This window comes from Bufo gargarizans, chromosome 11, assembly GCF_014858855.1.
Source record: "Bufo gargarizans isolate SCDJY-AF-19 chromosome 11, ASM1485885v1, whole genome shotgun sequence".
NCBI classification, from domain to species: Eukaryota; Metazoa; Chordata; class Amphibia; order Anura; family Bufonidae; genus Bufo; species Bufo gargarizans.
Window position 1 is genome coordinate 80,255,280 of NC_058090.1, and position 23,080 is coordinate 80,278,359.

The following is a 23,080-nucleotide window of genomic DNA, read 5'->3' on the forward strand; positions in this document are numbered from 1 at the left end:
CAGGTAGCAGACTACCTCGCCTTAACTGCAGATATTGACACTCTGAGGAGCGATGAACCCCTTGACTACTGGGTGTGCAGGCTTGACCTGTGGCCTGAGCTATCCCAGTTTGTGATAGAACTTCTGGCCTGCCCCGCTTCAAGTGTCCTGTCAGAAAGGACCTTTCAGTGCAGCAGGAGGCATTGTCACTGACAAAAGAAGTCGCCTCAGGTCAAAAAAGTGTTGATTACCTCACCTTCATTAAGATGAATGAGGCATGGATCCCGAAGGGACTGACAGTGGGGGATACGTTTGACTAACAAAAGGCCTGATGACATGCCTTGGCCTCAAAATGGTCCCCACGCTGCTGTATTTAATGTCTGCATACAGGATGACTTTCGTGAATTCTCCGCCACCAACTAGGGTTCAAGCCGCAATGTTTTAGTCACCTTTCTGCCTGGAAAACATCAAGCGGCTGCAACAATACCTGATTTTTCAGGCATGTGTACATGCCTAATTTTTCTGGCCTCTAGGTGCTGCACTATGGCTGCAAAAGCAAAACAAAATAAAAAAAAGGCACATACAAGTGTCAATTCCCCTTTGTGATTGGTACCTTGTTGTGGTGAAGGGGGTTGCATGTCACAATGAAGCGATTATCACCTCTATGAGTGTGTTGGCAATGTTGCCACACCCCAGATAAGGCCATTGCTTCATTATGATCAGACTAAAAGCGATTGGCTGGATAATTTTTCATAGAAAAAACATTATTTTTCATTTTTTAAGTTGTATGGCTTTTAATACATAAAATAAAAAAATCATAATAAAGTCTCTTAATAGTTTATTAATAATGCAGACAATTAAAAAAATCCAATCAATTCCAATACAAAGCAAGTACAGAGCTCAGAACTAATTATTTCAGGATGACGTTTATTCGACAATGATTAATCAATTCGACACACGTCCCCGGATAGGAATAGTACTAGTTAAGACACCACTCGTATAGGGTGTCACAGCACATTGCTCCGTGCTCGCGCAGTACCCCAACTTGGGAGTAAGAGGACCGACCAAGCTGCTTTTTCCATCTCCCAGTTCCTAAAATCTATTCAGTTTGGTGTATCAGAGTTTGGTCTGTCACTGAAGGCAGTCGAATGTACCCGGCCTAATTTTTTTTTTTCACAAAAGGCAATCCCTGATATGGGACGTAACAGGGATTACACTGATGAGAATAGTACTACAGAAAATACCACTCATATCGGGTGTGATAGTAAATTGCACGGCGCAGACACAGTGACCGTGGATTCAAACAAAGGGGAGGGAGCCAGCGTTTTTTTAACCATCTCCCCGTTCAAAAAATCTATTCAATTGGCCTTTCCGGGACCCTTGGTGTTGTACGTGGCTGGGTGGAGGAAGAAACCTTCAATGACATCAACGGGACATGGCTAGCTTGGTATCCAACCTTGTGCAAATGGGAAGTTTGCGGTTGGGCAAATGGACTGTTTGCGGTTGTTTGCGGTGCATTAAAAGGGGAGTTTGATCTGTCAATGTCTGTGAAGCGGGCGTAACCCTTACACTACCTGATCGATACAACATCATACCTGATGGTATAAACACACTGGATGTTTTAAACCACGTTGTTCAAAAAAAATTAGGATTGTTAGGTGATTTATGCCCTTTATGGATTAAAATCCAACTCTGCGTCAACTATGTAATTTTCCATGGGAGTTTTGCCATAGATCTCCCTCCGGCATGCCACAGTCTAGGTGTTAGTCCCCTGGAAACAACTTTTCCATCACTACTGTGGCTAGAAAGAGTCCCTGTAGGTTTTAAAATTCGCCTGCCTATTGAAGTCAGTGGCGGTTCGCCCGCTCGCGAACATTTGCAGAAATTCATGTTAGCCTTTCGCGAACGGAAAATTTTATGTTTACGACATCTTTACATAGGCGGTGCTGGGCTCCTTCACAGGAGGGCGTGGCTGGGCTCCAGGAAGGTTCGTACAGCCCCTTGGGCGCCTTACAAGGCTTATTTACATATCTCTAAAATCCTTTTTATTAACAAAATACAAGTACACAGCGCTATAGGACCAGTATATTGCAGACATGCTAGCGGCGATCTAGCCATGCATGTCTGCATCTCTATAACCAAAAACGAGGTGACAGAATCCCTTTTAAATTCTCCTGCAAAAATGTCTTGAAAACTTGGGAATTCATTTTTCCTTCGATGATGGCAATCCGTCCAGGCCCTGACACAGCAAAGCAGCCCCAAATCATGATGCCCCCACCACCATACTTCACAGTTGGGATGAGGTTTAGATGTTTGTGTGCTGTGCCTCTTTTTCTCCACACGTAGTGTTGTGTGTTTCTTCCAAACAACTCAACTTTGGTTTCATCTGTCCACAGAATATTTTGCCAGTACTGCTGTGGAACATCCAGGTGCTCTTGTGCAAACTGTAAACGTGCAGCAATGTTTTTTATGGACAGCAGTGGCTTCCTCTGTGGTATCCTCCCATGAAATCCATTCTTGTTTAGTGTTTTACGTATTGTAGATTCGCTAACAGGGGATGTTAGCATATGCCAGAGACTTTTTTAAGTCTTTAGCTGACACTCTAGGATTCTTCTTCACCTCATTGAGCCAGTCTGCTGCTGTGCTCTTGCAGTCATCTTTACAGGACTGGCCACTCCTAGGGAGAGTAGCAGAAGTGCTGAACTTTCTTCATTTATAGACCAGACAATTTGTCTTACCGTGGACTGATGAGCAGCAAGGCTTTTGGAGATACTTTTATAACCCTTTCCAGCTTTATGCAAGTCAACAATTCTTAATTGTAGGTCTTCTGAGAGCTCTTTTATGCGAGGCATCATTCACATCAGGTAATGCTTCTTGTGAAAAGCAAACCCAGAACTGGTGTGTGTGTTTTTTATAGGGCAGGGCAGCTGTAACCAACACCTCCAATCTCATCTCATTGATTGGACTCCAGTTGACTGACACCTCACTTCCAATTAGCTCTTGGAGATGTCATTAGTCTACGGGTTCACATACTTTTTCCACCTGCACTGTGAATGTTTACATGGTGTGTTCAATAAAAACATGGTAACATGTAATCTCTTGTGTGCTATTAGTTTAAGCAGACTGTGATTGTCTAATGTTGTGACTTAGATGAAGATCAGATCACATTTTATGACCAATATGTGCAGAAATCCATATCATTCCAAAGGGTTCACATACTTTTTCTTGCAACTGTATATATATTGTAGGTAAGGTGCAAGAGTCCGTTGTTGACGGAAGGTTTGTGTAACCGAGATTCCAGGCCTCGGTGAGGTAAGAGACGTTAATTTTAAGTGTCAGCAGCAGTTAGTGCTGACTTAAAGGTAGAGCACCGCACACTGTAGTTGCCAGTGCCAGCAAGGACTTGTCACTCGTAGCAAGTCAAATAGAAAATTGCGGCACATGGCTCTTTATTTGCAATTTAAGGCATTTTATTCATATTGCTGAAGTGCAATTAATACTGGGTACTAGATTATGTGACCGAACGCTTCGGCCTGTCAAGGCCTTCCTCGGCGGTCTATTATCTTTCTGTGCTTCAATGCGGTCTCTGCGCTGGATCACAGTTAGTGCTGATTGACACTATTTGTTATTTAGTATGGCTGTAGAGCCGATCCGGGCCGGCTCTTACTGGGAGCAGCTAAAGTGCAGGGTGGGTGGCTGCTCCCCATGCTCCAGGCCGGGTTTTGGCTGGGATATAAAAACCCATCCAGCAGTTTCAGCTGTGTGGATTATCCTCCAATTCACTGTGAAGCTGTGGAGACGCTGTGGTTTTGGGATCTGCATGTGGTGGGTGCTGCATGCTAAAGAGCTGGGAGACTGCATTGCTGGAAAACAGGCCCCCTAAAGCCTGCTGTGGATGGCTGATGAAAAACTGCTAACCAGGTGAACGCTTGTGTTCTGTGGACTTTCCATGGTGTGAACATACACCAATACTGCGAACTGTTATTTTGTTTTGCCTTTTGTGTGAATAAACACTGAACTATTTAGTTAAAAAGACTTTGTGATTTCCTCTATACTGCGTCCGCTAAGCTGCCTACCAGAGCAAATCCCCACTAATAATATATATATATATATATATATATATATATATATTAGTATAGAAGGTGTCTCTACACCATAGAAATCGCCACAAAACACAAATCTTATGGAACTATGTCAACCTAGAATTGCTACATTTCTGGCTGCCAGAATACCAAGAGGAAATTCAAATATAAATTGACCTTAAGGCAAAATAACAAAGCCTTCAATGGGTTAACCTTGTAGATACAGGAATATGGAAGACACTTTGATTAATGTGATGACCAGACTTACCTGGTATATGTTCTCTATCATGTATGACATCTACATCATCATATGAAGGAATCCTGTCACTGACATCTCCTAGAAATGAAAGGTTCAGCACAGGAAACAGACTGATAAGCAGAAGAGACAAGTGATGTCCTGTAGTCACAGAATATAGTTACTGTATGACTGCCATTATTCTGAGACTTTTCATTACTATTTTATACAAGACTATAAATGAGCCACCACTGAGGAAGGATCTGGTGTGGACAGTCCTCGCTTTTAGAATTTACATGGTGGATCTCTACTGACAGTGTTTGTAATAATAGTTCTTATTCTAGAAAAGTAAAGCTTTACTATTAATAACCTATCCTTTGAATAGGACATTAATATCAGATCAGTAGGGGGTTGAACTCCCCCTACTGATCATCACCACCAGTGATGTTATTCAGGAGCTTCTGGAAACAAGCACTGGATCTATGTAGCTCTTTAGACTTAGTAATGGCCGGGCCCATTTACTCTGGAGCTGCTCCCATTCACTGGCATCGAAGCTCCAGAAAGACTGACCAGCTGGTTAATAAAGTTACAGAAAGTAACTTTTAAGGGGTTGTCTCATGAAGATAACCCTTTTCTGAAATTTCAATATGACTTGATGATCATCTGGTTACCATAAGGTATATTTATTTCATGCTCTTTGTTCTACCTCACATTTGAAAACTGATTTTAACATCATTACATAATCAGCTTCCTGCCTTGGGATGGAGTCTACATTCCTGTGAGGTGATTAGTGTATTATCATTACAGAATCTCCATCGTAAGTCATTACTGAAAATCTTCTAAGAAGATCATGTGATAAAGTGGCAAGCTTTGGTCTCTATTACCTTGATGAAGCCTTTCTTCAGATGTATAGTATTCCAGCTTCTCTCCAAGATCACTGAGGTCAACTGCAGAAGACAAGGTACAAGCTCTTCATGTATAAGACTTCAGACCACAATGTAAGAGATAAATAATATAACTGTTTATTAGAGTACACATCACATTAAAAATATATCTGCGAAAAAGATAAGGCAAGATGGAAAAAGCCCAGTATTACTGCTACGTACATGGAAACACCACTGAGTAAATGGAAAACTGGACCATAATTACTATGTAAGACTGCTGGCCTGGGCTACTACAGATATTCCCCCCAAAATAGCTATAAATAATAACAAAATAATACAAAAACTATATAAAAGGGCAAAAATGTACCGGCTTAAATGACAAGTGGTGTTTCCATGTACGTAGCAGTAATACTGGGCTTTTTCCATCTTGCCTTGTATTTTTCACAGATATATTTTTAATGTGATGTGTACTCTAAGAAACATTTATATTATTATTTACCAGTGGTGGTTCTTCACGTGTGAGTTATTGGCATTATTGTATGGTTTTTGAGTTCTCTCCAAATTGTATTGGTAACCTAAAATGTAAGATATGACTTCTCCTGTCTTGTATGGACTAATGATGCTGCTGTAAATTCTACAATACCGCACATATCCCATCAACTAGAGTTGTGGTTTTATAACTTCAGTGCGATTTAGAGGTTGTAAGGACAAGAAAAACATGGCTGACATCTTCCAAAAACAGCACTGCACCTGCCCATAGGTTGTGAGGCATTGTAGCTTAGCCTCATTCACTTCAATGTATCTGAGCTACAAAAATAGGCACAACGTAAATCCTCCTGTGTCATTGTTTATGGAAGACAGTAGCCATCTTTTTCTAATTCTATAGGATACATTAAATGATTTTGTCCAGACATCTGATGTTACACTGATGACTACCTTTGAACCTGTGGAGAACAGTCATGTCCTATTGGAAGGTACAATATGCTCCATAATAGTAATGTTCTCATCACACAGGAAGCCTCACTTTATGTCATTCCGTCTAATAATAATTATTACTATAAACCTCTAGTGGTAGATTTACTAACCAACACGGATGGCTGGATTCTAATTGTTTAAAATTCCTTTAATTTACCTGATTTTTGGGACAAGTTCTGGTTTGTCTCCATTAACCTAAAATCTATTTCTTCATACACCGGATCATGGAAAGTACCCGAACTGATGTTTCTAAGAACTGAGAAAAAACTTGTTTTATATAAAGAGATAATAATACATTGGATCCACAGAGCTCTACATAGAATATAATACAACCAACATAGAATCATAAACTCCATCATTGTGTATTTATACGCCATCATGCTGTCTACATACATGTCACCGCTAACAGTCAATTAGTGGCCTCAGTGGTGATATCTGCAGTAATGGATTGTCACAGCTGAGCCTCTGGAGAGCAGAAGCAATGGGGACAGGAGCAGAGACACTGGAACCAGAACACCCTGACCAGGTGAGTGGTGTTTTTTTATTTTATTTTATTGATTGTTGTTTTTATTTTGTGATCATTTCCAACCTCTTCTAATCTCAGACAATGCCTTTAATGTGAGGAGTATAATACTGACACAATCTTTAAGGGGTTGTCCAAGTTATTTGTAACGATTACCTATTCTTAGGATACAGTAGTTCATCAATATCAGATTGTATAAATACCACGGCACTCCAGAAAATACTGTATATTAATATTAGACATTAATTTTTTCCATTCAAGTAAATAAACAGACTTTGGCCAATGTTAAGGTCCAACCTGGACCTTGTTCACGGCCTCTCTCCCAGGTTGCAAGTTCAGTACAAGGATTCTCTTTACAGGTTCCATTCACAGTGGTGACTTTAGGCACAGACTTAAGTTGGTCTATTTCTTTAGCCCAACACATAGACACAGGTCTCTCCTCCTTCTCTCCCTGGCAGTGTGTTTTTCATTAGAGACTGCCAGGGAGAGAAGGCGGAGACACCTGTGTCTATGTGTTGGGCTAAACAAATAGACCAACTTAGGTCTGTGCCTAAAGTCACCTCGTGAATGAAACCTGCAAAATGAATCCTTGTACTGAACTTGTAACCTGGGAGAGAGGCCATGAACAAGGTCCAGGTCGGACCGAAACATTGGCCAATGTCCTTATATTTACGTGGATGGATTAAATACATTTCTAAGAGCAATATCTTTTCTGGAGTGCTGTGGTATTTATTCAATTTTGTTTTGAGATTTTTTTTTACCACTGATCACCACCTTACTTACCTGGAGTGCCAACCAGTCTTCCATTTATATCAATATCATGTTGGCAGGGGTCTGACACCCGGCATCCCCTCTGATTAGCTGGTTGAAGGGAAGGCGCACTTCTCTTTATTGTTTACCTGCTTACCGTCGCAACCACAGCTGTGTTAAAAATACAGTCCTCTGTGATGTTCAGTCTGGGGTGCTCTGTACAGAAGTCATTATTGCCCGACAGTCTTAAAGAGAACCTTTCGCGGTTAACATGATGTCTGCGTTAAAGGCAGCATGTTATAGAGTAGGAGGAGCTGATCAGATTGAAATATGAGATATGTTTTATTTGAAAAGATTCAGCATAACATATAATGTATTCATTTCTATCTGTGCTCATTCTGAGCTTTGAAGTAATAGAGGAGGTCCTATCAGTGATTGACAGCCTTCCCTCTATGAGGAGGAGGTCCTATCAGTGATTGACAGCCTTACGTCTATGAGGAGGAGGTCCTATCGGTGATTGACAGCTTTCCCTCTATGAGGAGAAGGTCCTATCCGTGACTGACAGCCTTTATTCTATGAGGAGAAGGTCCTATCAGTGATCGACAGCCTTCCTTCTAGGAGGAGGTTGAATAAATGACTGGCAGCCTTGCGTCTATGAGGAGCAGGTCCTATCAGTCATTAACAGCCTTACCTCTATGAGGAGGAGGTCCTATCGGTCATTAACAGCCTTGCGTCTATGAGGAGCAGGTCCTATCAGTCATTACAGCCTTACCTCTATGAGGAGGAGGTCCTATCAGTGACTGACAGCTTTTATTCTATGAGGAGGCAGTCCTATCAGTGATTGATAGCCTTCTCTTTATAGGGAGATGGTCTTATCTGATTAACAACCTTCCCCCTATGAGTGTGTACACAGAGATAGCTGTCAATTACTGATAGGACTGCCAACATGGCTACTGAGCTCAGAATGAGCAGCAGTTTTCTCATAAAACTATATATTATTCTGTAGCTCATCCTGCTCTATAACCTGCTCTATGTTTTTCACTAAGATGGTAAAGAGCTCCACTATCTTCATGTAATGGTCTGTAGGTACCCAAGTCATGTACTGTCAGAAGTAAGTGTATCTCACTACTGTCTGGAGCATATCCACATAAAAGTAAATAAAACTCCATAAAAGTTGGATTAAAATGAGTTGTGTAGCAGTAAATATTGATAAACTATCCTCAGGTCTGACTCCTTGGACCACCACCAATCAGATATTGATTGCCTATCCTGAAAGTAGGCCATCAATATGTACCCACTAGAGATGAGCGAATCGAAGCTGATGAAGTGGAATTTGATCTGAATTTCAGGAAAAATTTGATTCGCCCCGGAGCCGAATTTGCTCACGCTTTATGGTAACGAATCGCATTTGACTGCTACATGTGTGAGGACATGGAGTAAGAAACTCTGGGAAGGCAGGATCACCCATAATGCAATGCATGCAGCCAACCCTGTGATGTTACAGCCCTATAGATAGCCTCAGCCATCTTGGATTCTGCCATTTACCAGCGTACTTAGTGCAGGGAGAGACGTCAGCAGGCGCTAGGGACAGTGATAGGAAAGACTTGATTGTGGTGAAAAAATGATTTATAAGTGCAGGGAATGGAAAGGATAGGGAGGAATCATTTCACAGCATTTATGTAGAACAGGGTTCAGTAGGGGAGGTTACAGCCTGGGTAATAGGAACAATCCTATTACACCTTGCTGCACTGACTGCGGATCCAAATTGCCATTATACAGCTCTGGCATTCCAGCAAACAGTTCTTGTTATTGGGGAGCAAGTGCTGTGTGATACAAGGAAATATTTCTACAGTATGTCTTATTTGCCCTTGTGCAGTGCAGTTATCTGTTGCAAAGCAGTTTTTGCCGTGTATTAGTGGCAAAAATATATTTGCCCTTGTGCGGTGCAGTTATACATTCTAAAGCTCTGTTTGCCGTGTATTAGTGGCAAAATAAAAAAATATTCGCCGTTCAGCGTTGCACTTATATGTTGAAAAGCCTTTTGTGTAGTGTAAGAGCTCTTTCACAAGAGCGGATGCTGTGCGTGGAATCAGCTGCGTGAAAGAGAGCCAAGCCCCGTTCCAGACAGCAGAGACACGGAGCATTAACATGATTGATAATGCTCCATGCCTCTCTGTGATCTTTTTACTACAAAATCACAGTGAGATAATATTGTCACTGTTAGGCTACATGCACACGACCAAATGTGTTTTGCGGTCCGCAAATTGCGGATCTGCAAAAAAGGATGACGTTCCGTATGAAAAAAACTAGAAAAAACATAGGACATACACAATTTTTGTTTGTGGGCCAACCGAACGGACATACTGATGCGGAGAGCACACGGTGTGCTGTCCGCTTTTTTTGCGGACCCATTGAAATGAATGGGTCCGCATCCTATCCGCAAAAAAAACTGAACGGACAAGGAAACAAACAACGTCCGTGTGCATGTAGCCTTAGGCCCATTGTAGAAATGCCTATTCTTGTCCGCAAAATGGACAAGAATAGGACATGTTCTATTTTTTTGGCGGTGCCACGGAATGGAGCAACGGATACGGGCAGCACACGAAGTGCTGTCCGCATCTTTTGCGGCCCCATTGAAGTGAATGGGTCCGCATCGGCAGCCGCAACGTTCGCTTGCATGAGGCCTTATTTTGTATTAAAAAGGTCACAGAGAGGCAAAGAGCATTATTGATCATGTTAATGCTCTGTGTCTTTGCTATCCAGAACGGGGCTTGGCTCTCTCTCACGCAGCGGATTCCACGCATGGCATCCGATTGTGTGAAAGAGCCCTAAAAGTGGAAAAAGATTAGGGCCTAATTGCCGTTCAGCGGTGCAGTTATATATTCTAAAGCCCTGTTGTCCACGGACTCACAGTATTATTTCACTACCACAGCAGACTCCATATGCGTGTTACTGCAAGGCACAGTGTTCTACACCACTATAAAGGCTCCCTGCAGCCAGGAAATAGCTGATTTTTTAAGCGATTTGCCGCTAATAAATTCAGGATCAAAAGAATTTTTTTTAAAAAATTCGGTGAACCGGCCAAATTGAATTTTTGACAAATTCGCTCATCTCTAGTGCCCACTTTACAACCCCTTTGAGGTAAAGTTTGGTGCTGGTGTTATCTTGTTATACAGGATGGCCCACGAAAAAGTAGCCTGCCTTCAATATCTCCAAATCAAACTGCCTACAAGTAAATCTGTCTTAGTTTTCCATAGCAGCCAATCAAACCTCAACTTTCAGTTCCTACAGGGCTCTAGAAAACATGAAAGCTGAGCTCTGATTGGTTCATATGGACAACTAAGATTTACTATTAGGCATTTTGATTTGGAGATTTTGGAAGCGGGCTACTTGTTTGTGGGTCACTCTGTAGATTGATATTTATTGATATTGATTTATATAGATTTAGATCGATTTAAGTCACGGCTCTGTCCATATAATTTACAATGTTTGTCATGGGTATGTTTGGATATGAATGTGTATTACAGTACTATACTCACCCTTCTTATACCACTTGGATTGTCTTAACAAGTATACTATTGTAATGACGGCGATACCGAGAAGGAGCAGAAAAATAATGGAGATGATAAGGAACACATTGGAGATAGGAGAGGTAGGTTGTGGTGTGGTAAGTTGGGCTGCAAGAAAATAGAAATATAACATGTAATAAAATGACATCAATCATATACAGCAATCTAATAACTAATGGCAGGAGATCTATCTACGTATCCTGTGTATTATTCCAGTTCCAGTTAATCACTTCTAATTATCTGATTTCCGGTATCAGGTAATTGTCTTTGTCGATAAATATAAAATATCTATTACAGTCAATATAATATATGAACGAGGAAGGTTAATATCAGAAGTATTATACATGTAAAGAGTCATTGCTTTATTATATGGAGGCATTTCTACGCTATAACATTTCTGTGTCACTTCTTATTGTAATATTTTACCTCTCTTTCTGGTCGGTACAGTCGGAGTAATACTCTTCAGGTCTTCATGACCTATGAATGACAAAATCAAAAGCCACTTTATCAAATGAAAGTGTCCCTGCACTTGTCCCGTTTGGCATGTTGTAGAGATGAAGTGCCCTGGAGCCAGGGTACTTTGGACTACGGACGTTTGCCCTTATTGCTACTATGCAAAGTCATCAACTCCGTACTTTATTGCACTTTGAAGGGTTAACGTGCACTTTGATTTATGCTGTTGTCTGCACTTATATTGTTTTTTTGTTGTTGGACATGTATATATTTTTTTAATCTGTTCATTTTTAAATAATTTGTAATGTTATTGCACTATATCTGCATGGCGCTGTGGAAGAGTCAGCTATTACTGAGAGACATTATGACTTTCTCCCTTTGCAAAGTTTTGGAAGGAAAACAGGACTCACTCACCTTGACCCTCAAATTTAGCTCATTTTATGTCTGAAGACTTGTTTATGTCTGAAAAAAATGCTTAGGCATTTAAACTCTATACTAAAGTATATGGCAGGCTAAAATTGTAGCATTATTTCTGTTCAGGCTGTGTTTCTCCATTCCACCCTTCCCACTAGAAGGTTCTAGTATAGCTAGGAACAGTATATAAGGAGAGCAGTTAAACCCCTTAGTTGTCTGCAGGTAGGGACCAGTGCTTAATAGGAGGGACTCTGCTAGGCTACATGAGTGATCAGAAGAGGACGCTGAGATGGGGATGCTGAGACCCCGGGTTATCAGCTCGTTCAGTGCTCCAGCTAGACAACTGAGCCACAGACCCTGGTCCACCAGTCTTTGGATATGATGCCAGCATTCTGAGAGAGAGGTACAGCTAGCTCATGCCTTTCAGCGTGAAAACAACTTCAACCAGGGAGGATACTTTGCCTGTATTGTTTTAAAGGGAGTTTTTCACCTAAAATGACCATTATAGAACACTAACCCCATGATCTGCATTATAGTCCCCATATTTGAATGCTACTTACCGTATAGCTGTCAGTCTCTTATTTTTGCAAAAAAAAACACTTTTATTCAATATGTAAATTAGGTTCTAAAAGTGCCCAGGGGCGGCGTGCAAGCGGCCGATGCCCAGGCGCCTCGTCGGTATTCATATGAAACCCCTCCCCTTTCATCCCTCTGGCCCGCCCTAGGTTCTTCAGAAATCCAGCTCTAAGATTTGCCACGCCTGTGCACTTCATTCCCCATTATGGGCAGAGGCACAAGGCCGGCTAGATGTACGGGCCGGCACATGCGCATTAAACGCTCATGTGCCTCTACCCATAATGGGGAATGAAGTGCGCAGGTGCGGCGAATCATGTGAACGGCGCTGGTGCTGAATTTCTGAAGAACCTAGGGCGGGCCAGAGGGGTGAAAGGGGAGGGGTTTCATATGAAAAGCGACAAGAGGCCTGGGCGTCGGTCGCTTGCACGCCGCCCCTTGGCACCTTCACAACCTAATTTACATATTGAATAAAAGTTTTTTTAGCGAAAATAATTGATGGACAGCTATACGGTAAGTAGCATTCAAATATGGGGACTATAATGCAGATTATGGGGTTAGTGTTCTATAATGGTCATTTTAGGTGAAAGACTCCCTTTAAACTTGAGTTCCTCCAGTAAAGAAGTGAGTGAATGAGCAATGATCACAATAACAGGCAAAAATATTTGTATGATGGAACATGTTTTGGATGTAAATAATTTACCAAGTCGTTGCTAGCCACTCATTAATTAAAAAAATAAAATAAAAGACTACCCGTCCAATAAGATCCATATTCTCTGAAGAATTAATCCAGGATTGTAAGACAACTACTTGATAAATTAGTAATAAGATAAATAAAAGCGCCCATACCATGACATATGACTCCAGCATCTTCTTTGTGGAGACAATCACTTTTATTCCAGCGTTTAGACCAGCAATCCTCTAGATCTCGCTCATATCCTTTACATTGCACCTCACTCAGCCAAATGGGACCGGTTCCATTTCCAAACATGGCCTCTGTAGTAGCGTTAATAGCTGAGCCGCATCCTATCTGTCTACAGACGACTTCTGCATCCTTCATATCCCACCCATCATCACAGATTGTTCCCCACTGTTCCTGGAAACGCACTTCCACTCGTCCTGAGCAGTTGTTCTCTCCTCCGATGAGACAAATCGTGGTATTATCTTGTATTACAAAGTAAGGACAATGATATAAAGGTAAACATGCTTTCTATACAAATATCCATATCGCTATAATATTACAATATCACTCTCAAGCCATGTATCAGCACTTGTCCTACATGAAGCACCTTGTAGACCCCACTGGCTCATAATTGCTCTAATTCTAAAGTATTTATGCTAAATAAAAATACAAATAAATACTTCCTGGTCTTTGGCAAATGATTGATCAAATATCAGCCGACCATGTCATACATGTGTGTAAAAATTTGATTCGCCATGAAGGCAGATTTCCTTGTGCTTCATGTGAACGAATCACTTTTCCTAAAATGGTGGATGAAAATTATACTCAGCTCATTCACTTGATTGCGAAAAGGTCGCATGTTCCATCTTCATTGAAGAAAACCTACCAAAGGTCTTTTGGAGGATTTTCTTCAATCAAGACGGGAGTGGACATATAATTTATATTTTTATTTAACACTGGATTAATCCCCGAGGAGATAAATGTGAGTCTCTCATGCCGCATCAGCGTTAAATGCGGAATCTTAGGGGTTAAATGACAGAGGGGTGGCACGATCGCCGTTCCCAGTCATTGCATCTGCTCAATACGATGAAAAATGCTTTGCGACAAAGTAATTCGTAACAAGTCAAATTTCTAGCTGAAGTTAGGCGAAGCTGGCGAATTGAATTTTTTAAAACTTCACTCAACTCTAATGACCACTTAAATGAACAGAGGGTGGACATCGTCTAAAGTATATCTGTGATGGATCAGACTATGCTGCCTTATTGAAGAGTAACATTACTTTGGGACAGGTCTGTTCTCCTATCAGCCAAAACAGAACAAGACATTGGCCTTTTTGGTTCATAAGAGCAATAAAAAATTCCATACTACAAATAGTTACGAGATTGGTGTATTCATAATGGGGGCCATCCTTACACCTACCCTTTCCCTCCTCACAGTAATGCAGATACATACCATCCAGCCATCAATTAGGGGTATAGACAGTGAATGGAAGGCTCCGTTTATAAATACTCTGAGCTCATAACTGTCTAAGGTATTCTTTGAGTGCTCATAAGGCACAACTTTGCGTTTTGTTTTGGCCAATACTAGAGCATATTATTCTGTACTACCCTTATATTTGGATGCCTAGGCTGGTGACAGATAAAGAAATACCGTTCCCACACCAGACGCTTGTCCACCTCCTCCACGTCCTCATCAATAGACATTATCCTAACAGAAGCAGGGCAGAGCATTGCTTCCACTGCCCTCCCTCATTTCATGTGTGTAACCTGAAGTGTTGCCATTTTGTCTTAGAACTGATGAGTCTGGGCCAGAAAAGCCACACAGCCGATTGGTCGCCGATGTGCAACAAGAAGCAAACATCTCACTGGCCGTCTCTCTGCCTACTACAACTGGGCAAAGTGGTCAAAGAAGGAACATTGTTGATGTGCTTCATTTGGGGGGTATAATACATGCTCCCTGCATAGTGCATAAATCTAGTCACACTTTTTGAAAAAGCACACTGGCCTGAAGAAGGTCCTGGCAATGTCCAGGAGACTGTCCTCACATTTCAACCATTTATTTTTAGGACTAAGAACACCCCCTGACTGATTTTATCTTCAAAAAGTTTCAATGGGAGAAAATGATCTGTAATGACTAGTTTCTGCTCTGAAATATGACTGTATCCTGTGAATGATCAGTCCGTAAAGTACTGGTACTGACCTGGGCACGGCTGATATGTTGGGCTCCTCTGAGCTGGTTTTCTGGTTTCCTCACCTAAATATCAGACAGAAGACATAATAGATCATATTTGTAGTCTTGAAATATCCAGAAATGTCAAGCACTTTCCATGTGCCTTCACATCTACATTGTAGCCTCTGTAGTAGATTCTGTCTAAAGGCAGAGCAGTTGGAGCAGCATGTTGTGCTATATTATATAGAAGAGCCCTCACCGTGAGGGACAGTGCCATCTGTGGTCATAGAGCAGGAGGAGCTAACGTGTCATTTACTCATGAAATCTGGGCTCTGGGCTCATTTCTGTCAGTAGGTGGTTCTAAACAGCCTTCCCTGTATAAGTGTGCTGTCCATCCCTGATAAGACCACCTACCTGGGCAACTGAGCTCAGAAACAGCTGAGGTTTAAAGGAATGAGCTACAAGTTTTACTGAATAATTTTCCACACAATACTTGCTATCAATCTGCTCAGCTCCTGCTCTATAACACGTTGTCTGGAAATTGTATTATATTTCATGGTGACAGGTTCTATTTGAAACTATGGAAGCCTTCAAGAATCAAGGACATCACTCCGGTCACATGATGACCAAGAGAGGGAGTGGGAGTTGTCATTCTGTGCTGGAACCATACGGCCAGTGCAGCAGAACCACAGTTCAGAGACCTCAGGGCAGCTATGGAGCAAAAAGTGTATTAATAAGTGCAATCAATTTTTATATCAAGCTCATTAAAACAACTTTTTTCTGGACAACCCCTTAAAATTTTGCCTTTCACAGATCAATTCATAATACATTCAAATAAATTCACTTATACATTGTGCACCTTTATTCACATAATACCTGCACAGCTCACTATATAATAGTCCGATCCTCCTATTCTAGTTCATCCCCTCACTTCAGGATAAGGGTAACACTATGCACTATTAAGACATCGCTAATAAATTTACATTAATGCCTTTCTTACATGAGTAAAGTCTAACATCTCCTATAGAAATGAGCAAATCGAAGTTAACGAAGTGGAATTCGATCCAAATTTCAGGAAAAATTTGATTTGCACCAAATCCAAATTTCCTCACGGTTCGTGGTAACGAATCGCATTTTTTCCTAAAATGGCTGCTGCACTTGTCAGGACATGGAGCAAAGAACTCTGGGAACGAGGGATCACCCACAATGCCATGCATGCAGCCAATCAGCAGCCAGCCAGCCCTGTGATGTCACAGCCCTATAAATAGCCTCAGCCATCTTGGATTCTGCCATTTTCCAGTGTACTTAGTGCAGGGAGAGATGTCAGCAGGCGCTAGGGACAGTGCTAGGAAAGACTTGAAAACTTTTATTTTGCTGTATAGAAGTTCAGAGAAAGGATAGGGAGGAATCATTCCACAGCATTCATGTTGAACAGGGTTCAGTAGAGGAGGTTACATCCTGGGAAATAGGAACAATCCTATTATACCTTGCTGCATTGACTGCGGATCCAAATTGCCATTATATAGCTCTGTAATTCCAGCAAACCGTTCTTGTTATTGGGGTGCAAGTGCTGTGTGATGCAGCCATTAACAGGGTTTATTACAAGGAAATATTTCTACGTCTTATTAGCCCTTGTGCAGTGCAGTTATATGTTCTGTAGCTTTTTTTGTGGTGTGTTACTGGGGAAAAAAAGGCTTATTAGCTGTTGTGCGGTGAAGTGACAAAATTGCAGCCATTTTTTGGGTCTATTTATTTCCTTTTTATTTATTTATTTGATCTAACAGTATGTCAGACAGAGAAGTGCCAGGCCCTGCACAGGGGAGGGGAAGAGTCCTAAATGTTTCTGGCAAAGGTCGCAGCAGAGTAAGGGGGCGTAGCAGCAGGAGTCGCAGCGAGAGGCCTGAGCTCCCCGTGTCATCTAACGGTCGTGTCTTGACCAGCAACCCAGCGTTCTTGAAAGGTTGGCTCTGTCATTCTCTTCATCCAAAGTGACATCAGACACCTCCAGCCAAGAATCGGTGGGTTTGTCAGACACAATCCTTAGTTAGCATAATTTAACACCTTGTGTGTTTACACATCATCTTCCCCGATAAGGGACAATTTTTGGAAGCTTTGGAATATCAAAAAGTATGACACGTGTCGGCACAGTGTATTTTTAAACATGTATGTTAACACCATGAAATGTTTACTCATAACGTTATATGTCAGTGTGACTCAGACATAATTTACTATTGCTGTCATTGAGTTCCAGAGCTTGGGAAGGAAGGGGAAATCATAAAAAAAATAAAAATTATGTGTCCTAGGCAGGCTAAACGGGGTTAAAGAGCCAACTTTCAGGGCAATTTCGAGCAACTTCCATTCGGCCCAAACCAATTGCCCTGAAAGTTTTAGGTCCAAACTGAACTTTTTCTAAAATTTGGTGAACCGGAACCTAAATGAATCTTGACTGGTTCACTTATCTCGAATACACATGATATAGTATAATAACATAATACAGATACTCACATATTATATAAGCAATGTCTACACGGCAGGATCCTATATTCCATGGAGATGATGGACATCCCCATAACAGTTTACTATGCTTGGTGCAGTCAATATGATCCACCCAGAAGGGTCTTCTTCTAATACCATATCTTACATTCAGTTGTCCTTTTGATCCACAGTTCAGATGTTTGCAGATAACAGAGACTGACAAGTCTGGCATAACATTATTACACACTGAGGTCCAACTTCCATTATAATAAACTTCCAGCCAACCTTCACATTCATGTTTTCCTTTAACCAAGCGGATATCCAAGAATTCTGCAAGACATATACAGTATGTTTGCTTATACGAGAGAACACGGTATGTTCTTTTTTTTTTATTCTGAACCCCTAGACATTCGTGCAAAATAAGGTTTTAAAAATTCCCAACTCTTCTCGATAATATAGGCTCTGAACTGAGTACTACTGTGTATTATTATTGCATCAGCATTCTTGTCTAGTATGTGCAACGTGCCGTTCCCAGGGCCGATTGGGTCCAAGTGTTCAGGAATGCAGAGTGGTGATTCAGCCTGACAAGTTTGTGTGCCACAGTGCTCCTACCTAGATACCATCGCTCCCCAGGGTTAGGCACCATAGCATTCAAAGAAGAGAGTTGTAGTTGGTGGAGAATAAGCCTAATCCAGACTTGGTAAATTTCAACAGTTGTACTTGAATAAACTTGCATCCAAAAAATATTTGATCTGTCTCTGGCTCCAGCAGGTTTTGTGGTAGACTGGAAGGTGAACCTGAATACTTGGCTTTATATCTCTGCTGTGCTAATCTCTGGCTTCAGTCTGGTTACAGGACTTTATGACAGTTATGGTACCTTTTGAGTGGGGTGCCTTTTACTGTTGACCCCCTCGCATTAATCAGTCCTTGAACTGCAAGGAGTCTTGGTGCTGTACAAGCTGCTTCCCAGGGTTCCTGCTGCAGGGGGGCTCCCCTCACTGCGCCTTGTTGTCTCATCTCCTTCCAACTCTCAATTCCACTATTGACTGACTATAGCCCACTTCTGCCCAAAATGGGGGAGAATGAAATGGTAAGTTCCCTTCTATCTAAAGGTACTCTGCCAGACACACTGTACCTGCTGAAAAACTAGGCACATTACATGTAATAACAGTTGCAAGGCAATATTATTAAGGAAGAGTATCAGTGGACCTGGAATTGAACACACACCTGAAATTATTAGGAATGATAGTGCCCGCTCTAGGGTACTACATATGTATGGTTGTCACTTCTAGCATTAGCTATGTGATATATGTAGGAATGCCTTGGCTACAGAAGAAAGCTGTGATCTCATATATGGACTTGGAATGTGTTAATGAATATATATTGCATATTGTTTTAATGTTTTTTTGTCACATTTTATGGTGTCTGTATTTGTCATGGACGTTCCCGTGACATGTGGCAGGAGATTGGTGAGACTGGAAACATGTGGTTTGATCTGACAGGTTTTCTTTGTGGATCTAATGATCAATAGGCGTCTGTGTTGTTTCTGGGTATGGCCACACCCCTTGCCTCCAGGTGTTGCTTATGTGGTCATTTCACCTTCCTTACTTAGAGCTGCTTCTCCCACCTTGCAGTGCGGTTTATAGCTTCAGCTTCATTTGTGGTTTGCTGGTTTGTTGATCTCGGCGGAGATCCTGGTGCTTCCTTTGCCTAATTGAAGTTAAGTCTTTTCCTTTTCCTTTTGTACTTTGTTTGGGTCCTGTTTGTTGCTTTTCCCTATTGTTTGGATTAGGCCTGTAGGAGACTCCTGTTCGTCCTTCCTTTTGGAGGAACAGGTAGTCTTGTCCCTGCCATTAGTATCAGGGTCCTTTAGGGCTTGATATGATTCTAGGTATTACTGCGTATGAACACACCTACCTCTGGGGTCTGTCCATACTTGTATTAAGTCAGGATTTTGGTTAGGGTGTTACTAGGAGGTGTCCATCTTTCTTTCCTAGTTCTCAGTCCTGATTCGCTGTTCCCCCTTTCCCTCTTATACTTAGTGTGGTGTCTCCCTCCCACACTGAAGGTACCCATGTACTATGCCAGGAGTTAGTAAACCTCCGGGGTGCATTTTGCTGCTCGTGCCCGTAGGCACTGCTGCTGCAACTCCATTTATAAAATGTCTACAGCCTGTACTCCTTACACCGCTGAGAAGTCAGCGGTGTACAGAAATATCAATTTCAAGCACACAGAGAATGGTGCACTTTAGTGGGTGGAAACTGTAATAAAAATACAAAATATATTAGAAAAACTATTAATAGGGCATTAGGAACATCTTATTAAAATTTTACTCAAAAGTTTAGTTACTCTTTAAAGCAGGATTCTTTCTTGGGTTGATGATTAGTGTCATTACAAATTGCTGGCTTGGAAGTTCTATACATTTTAACATCTCTTTCTGACTACTGCATGCTTATCTAGGCCTACTAGGAGGACAATATATCTGTCATTCTGTCAGTCATTCCAATGTTTCACCTCCAGTAGGTTTAGTCACTTCCGGTCACTACTACAGAAGGACAAGATTTTGTATGTATATTTTTTTAATGTCAAAGTAGTGATGAAATTAAATAGCAAAACAAATCTTAAAATATATTTTCTATACATATTGATTTAAAAAAAAGGCCTCTTTCTGGTTGAAATGTTACATTAACCACACCGTTTTACTAGCCTTTACTCAACGATTATAACTACACTTCTTATTCTAAATCATAAACATTCTCTTGAGCTGGTAATCCCCTTCTATGATGTCCATATGTCTTAATATGGGACATGGAAGGAGTTGACATACAGCCCATATAAAAATGTTCCTACCTGAGCATATGACACCTGCATCCTCTTTATGACCACAGTCATGGTCGCCAAACGTCTTTGAAGGACACTTCAAGATGTGTGTTTCATTTCCTTCACATTCTACATCATCCAGCCAGATGTCCCCAGTTCCTCTCCCATAATAGGCTTCTCTTGTAGCCCTGACAGCAGAACCACAACCCAGTTGCTTACAAACCACATCTGCATCTGCTTCATCCCAGGAGTCATCACAGATCGTCCCCCATCTTCCATTATGATAAATCTCCACTCTTCCAGCACATCGACCTGAGCCATTTACCAGTCTCAGCTGCTTATTTTCTGTATTAGAAGAACATATATGCATATATTTATTATAAAATAATCTGTATACATACTACATACAGTCTACTATACCTGAGCAGATGACTTCTATCTCCTTTTGTTGGCCAGTCCATGTCCTTATGTCAGAAGATTCAGTATCAGTACAATCCATCAGTTGGGTCTCATTTCCTTGACAATTTCCACTGACATACACATGACCATTGGTTGTTGTTGGGACTGTGATATTAAATGAACCAACTGCATCCCCACAATGTAATTCTCTGCACACAACCTGGGCCTCATTCATGCCCCATTGGTCAGTGAAAGCTCTGTTCCATGTATTATTAGTGAATATCTCCAGTCTTCCTGCACAGTGGTCCTCTCCACCCATCAGCCTCATCATCTCCTTTTCTCCTGTGGTTATATAATCACATAACAGACTTTATTATTATTATTTTTTTTATACAAACAGTTGCAGGAACAAGTGACGATACTGATAATGACTGTATTGATGGCCTCTGTGACCCCCCTCAGCCATTGAATGGTTCATTGGACATTTCCTGAGTATTAAGAGGAACCAGGAAGCAGAAACCAGTCATCAGGGGGTAGGAAGGGTAGTAGAAAGAGATATTGAAAATGAAATTTAAGCCCTCAAAAAGTTCCACCCACATTCAAACACAACTTGTGAGGAACTTATAGCTATTCAGACTCTAAAACCTTCACAATAAAATTGTCCGACAAGGGCGGTGCCATTGTGATTATGACTACCTCCTATTACATAAAAGAGATTCCATGCCAGTTATCAGATAATACTACATATGAACAGATCAATTCAAATCCAGCCTATACGATTCAACAAGAAATCAATAAGTCCTGAACCAAAATCTATCCATCAGTACTATTGATAAAGTCACATATGATTCTCTTCATAAACAAGATCCGATAATTCCAGTATTTTACTGTAACAGATCTCCTGGCACCCCGACCGGGTACCTCCATCGATAGATGCTCCTAGTGCTTTCCGAGGACTCCAAGCACTCCACTTGACACCGTACGCACTGCAGACCCCACGAACCGCTGAAGCTTGGTTGAGATCTCACCATCTCATACCCACCCTGGACCTACGACAAGGCTCCAGGCTCCAGTGGGTGAACCTCTCCTACATCCAGGGAGCAGGAACAGCTCTTACAAGAGCTAGTAGTTATGCCAGGGGAGTATAGCAAATCTTCAGCGTATAGCAATCCCCCAGTGTCGATCAGTTACCCAAACACCAGCCTTAACTTGGCAAAGGGTAAAAACAAGAACACTTTATTTGAACACACAAGCAATGATTTATACACATCTTACAACAAGGCTACCACCCACAGGGTTTTGTAAAAATAGCCAATAGCCACGTACAATACACTCAGACACTCCCACACAAAATCCTCCCGTCTGCCTGCGATGCAATCAACAAAATACAATGAGCACTGTCTGAGACGCAATTAGCTAACACACTGGCATTGTCTGAGACACAATCAGCTAACACACTGGCATTGTCTGAGACTCAATCAACAAAACACAACCACCAAGCATAATGGGCTAACTTAATCACTCACAGACAGAACACACACATTTTTCCTAAAACACAGAAAACACCTCAAAACCCAATATATCCCCATAATCTATACATCCATGGATAGCTCTGATCTGGGTGAACAACATATCCAAAGATCTGGGCAGGGATTCCCGAATTCCATGGAAGTCACATTTGGCCGGCCGCAAGCATGGCTTTCCTGCCCAAAACAGTTCCACAGATTTAAGCCGTGCGGCCGGTCTGTCTTCTCTTTCAAAGTTAGTATGGGCCATAATCCTGGGGCAAGAGGCTAGTAGCCAGGCCCCTCCAAAACCCAGTGGCGAGGTTGGTTTCGCCACATTTACCTTTTACCCAAAATTCACAAAAATTTAGAAGAACCACCAGGTAGGCCTATAGTGTCTTCTACTGAATCCATACTGTCTCCATTATAAATATATCTAGAAAAAATACTTACCCCATTAACATGTAGAACTAAATCATATTTGCTTGACACATCAGCCTTCCTACAGCTAATATCAGAACTACACACACTTCCTCCAGAAAGTATACTTATTACACAAGATGTGAACAGTTTTCACACATTAATAGAACACA

General features: G+C 41.4%; 1 protein-coding gene across 1 annotated transcript in view; it reads right to left on the minus strand.

The window, feature by feature from the left end:
• Window positions 1–5,121: 5,121 nt before the first annotated feature.
• The window catches only part of LOC122921341 (antigen WC1.1-like), a 41,624-nt gene continuing 23,665 nt past the window's right edge, over window positions 5,122–23,080 (minus strand). The window contains exons 4-10 of the mRNA XM_044271318.1: window positions 20,614–20,928; window positions 17,794–18,093; window positions 15,319–15,372; window positions 13,287–13,601; window positions 11,424–11,474; window positions 10,968–11,105; window positions 5,122–5,243 (exon numbers count right to left, since the gene is read on the minus strand). Coding sequence (XP_044127253.1) covers window positions 5,122–5,243; window positions 10,968–11,105; window positions 11,424–11,474; window positions 13,287–13,601; window positions 15,319–15,372; window positions 17,794–18,093; window positions 20,614–20,928 — 1,295 coding nt within the window. The remainder of the gene's footprint in view (window positions 5,244–10,967; window positions 11,106–11,423; window positions 11,475–13,286; window positions 13,602–15,318; window positions 15,373–17,793; window positions 18,094–20,613; window positions 20,929–23,080) is intronic.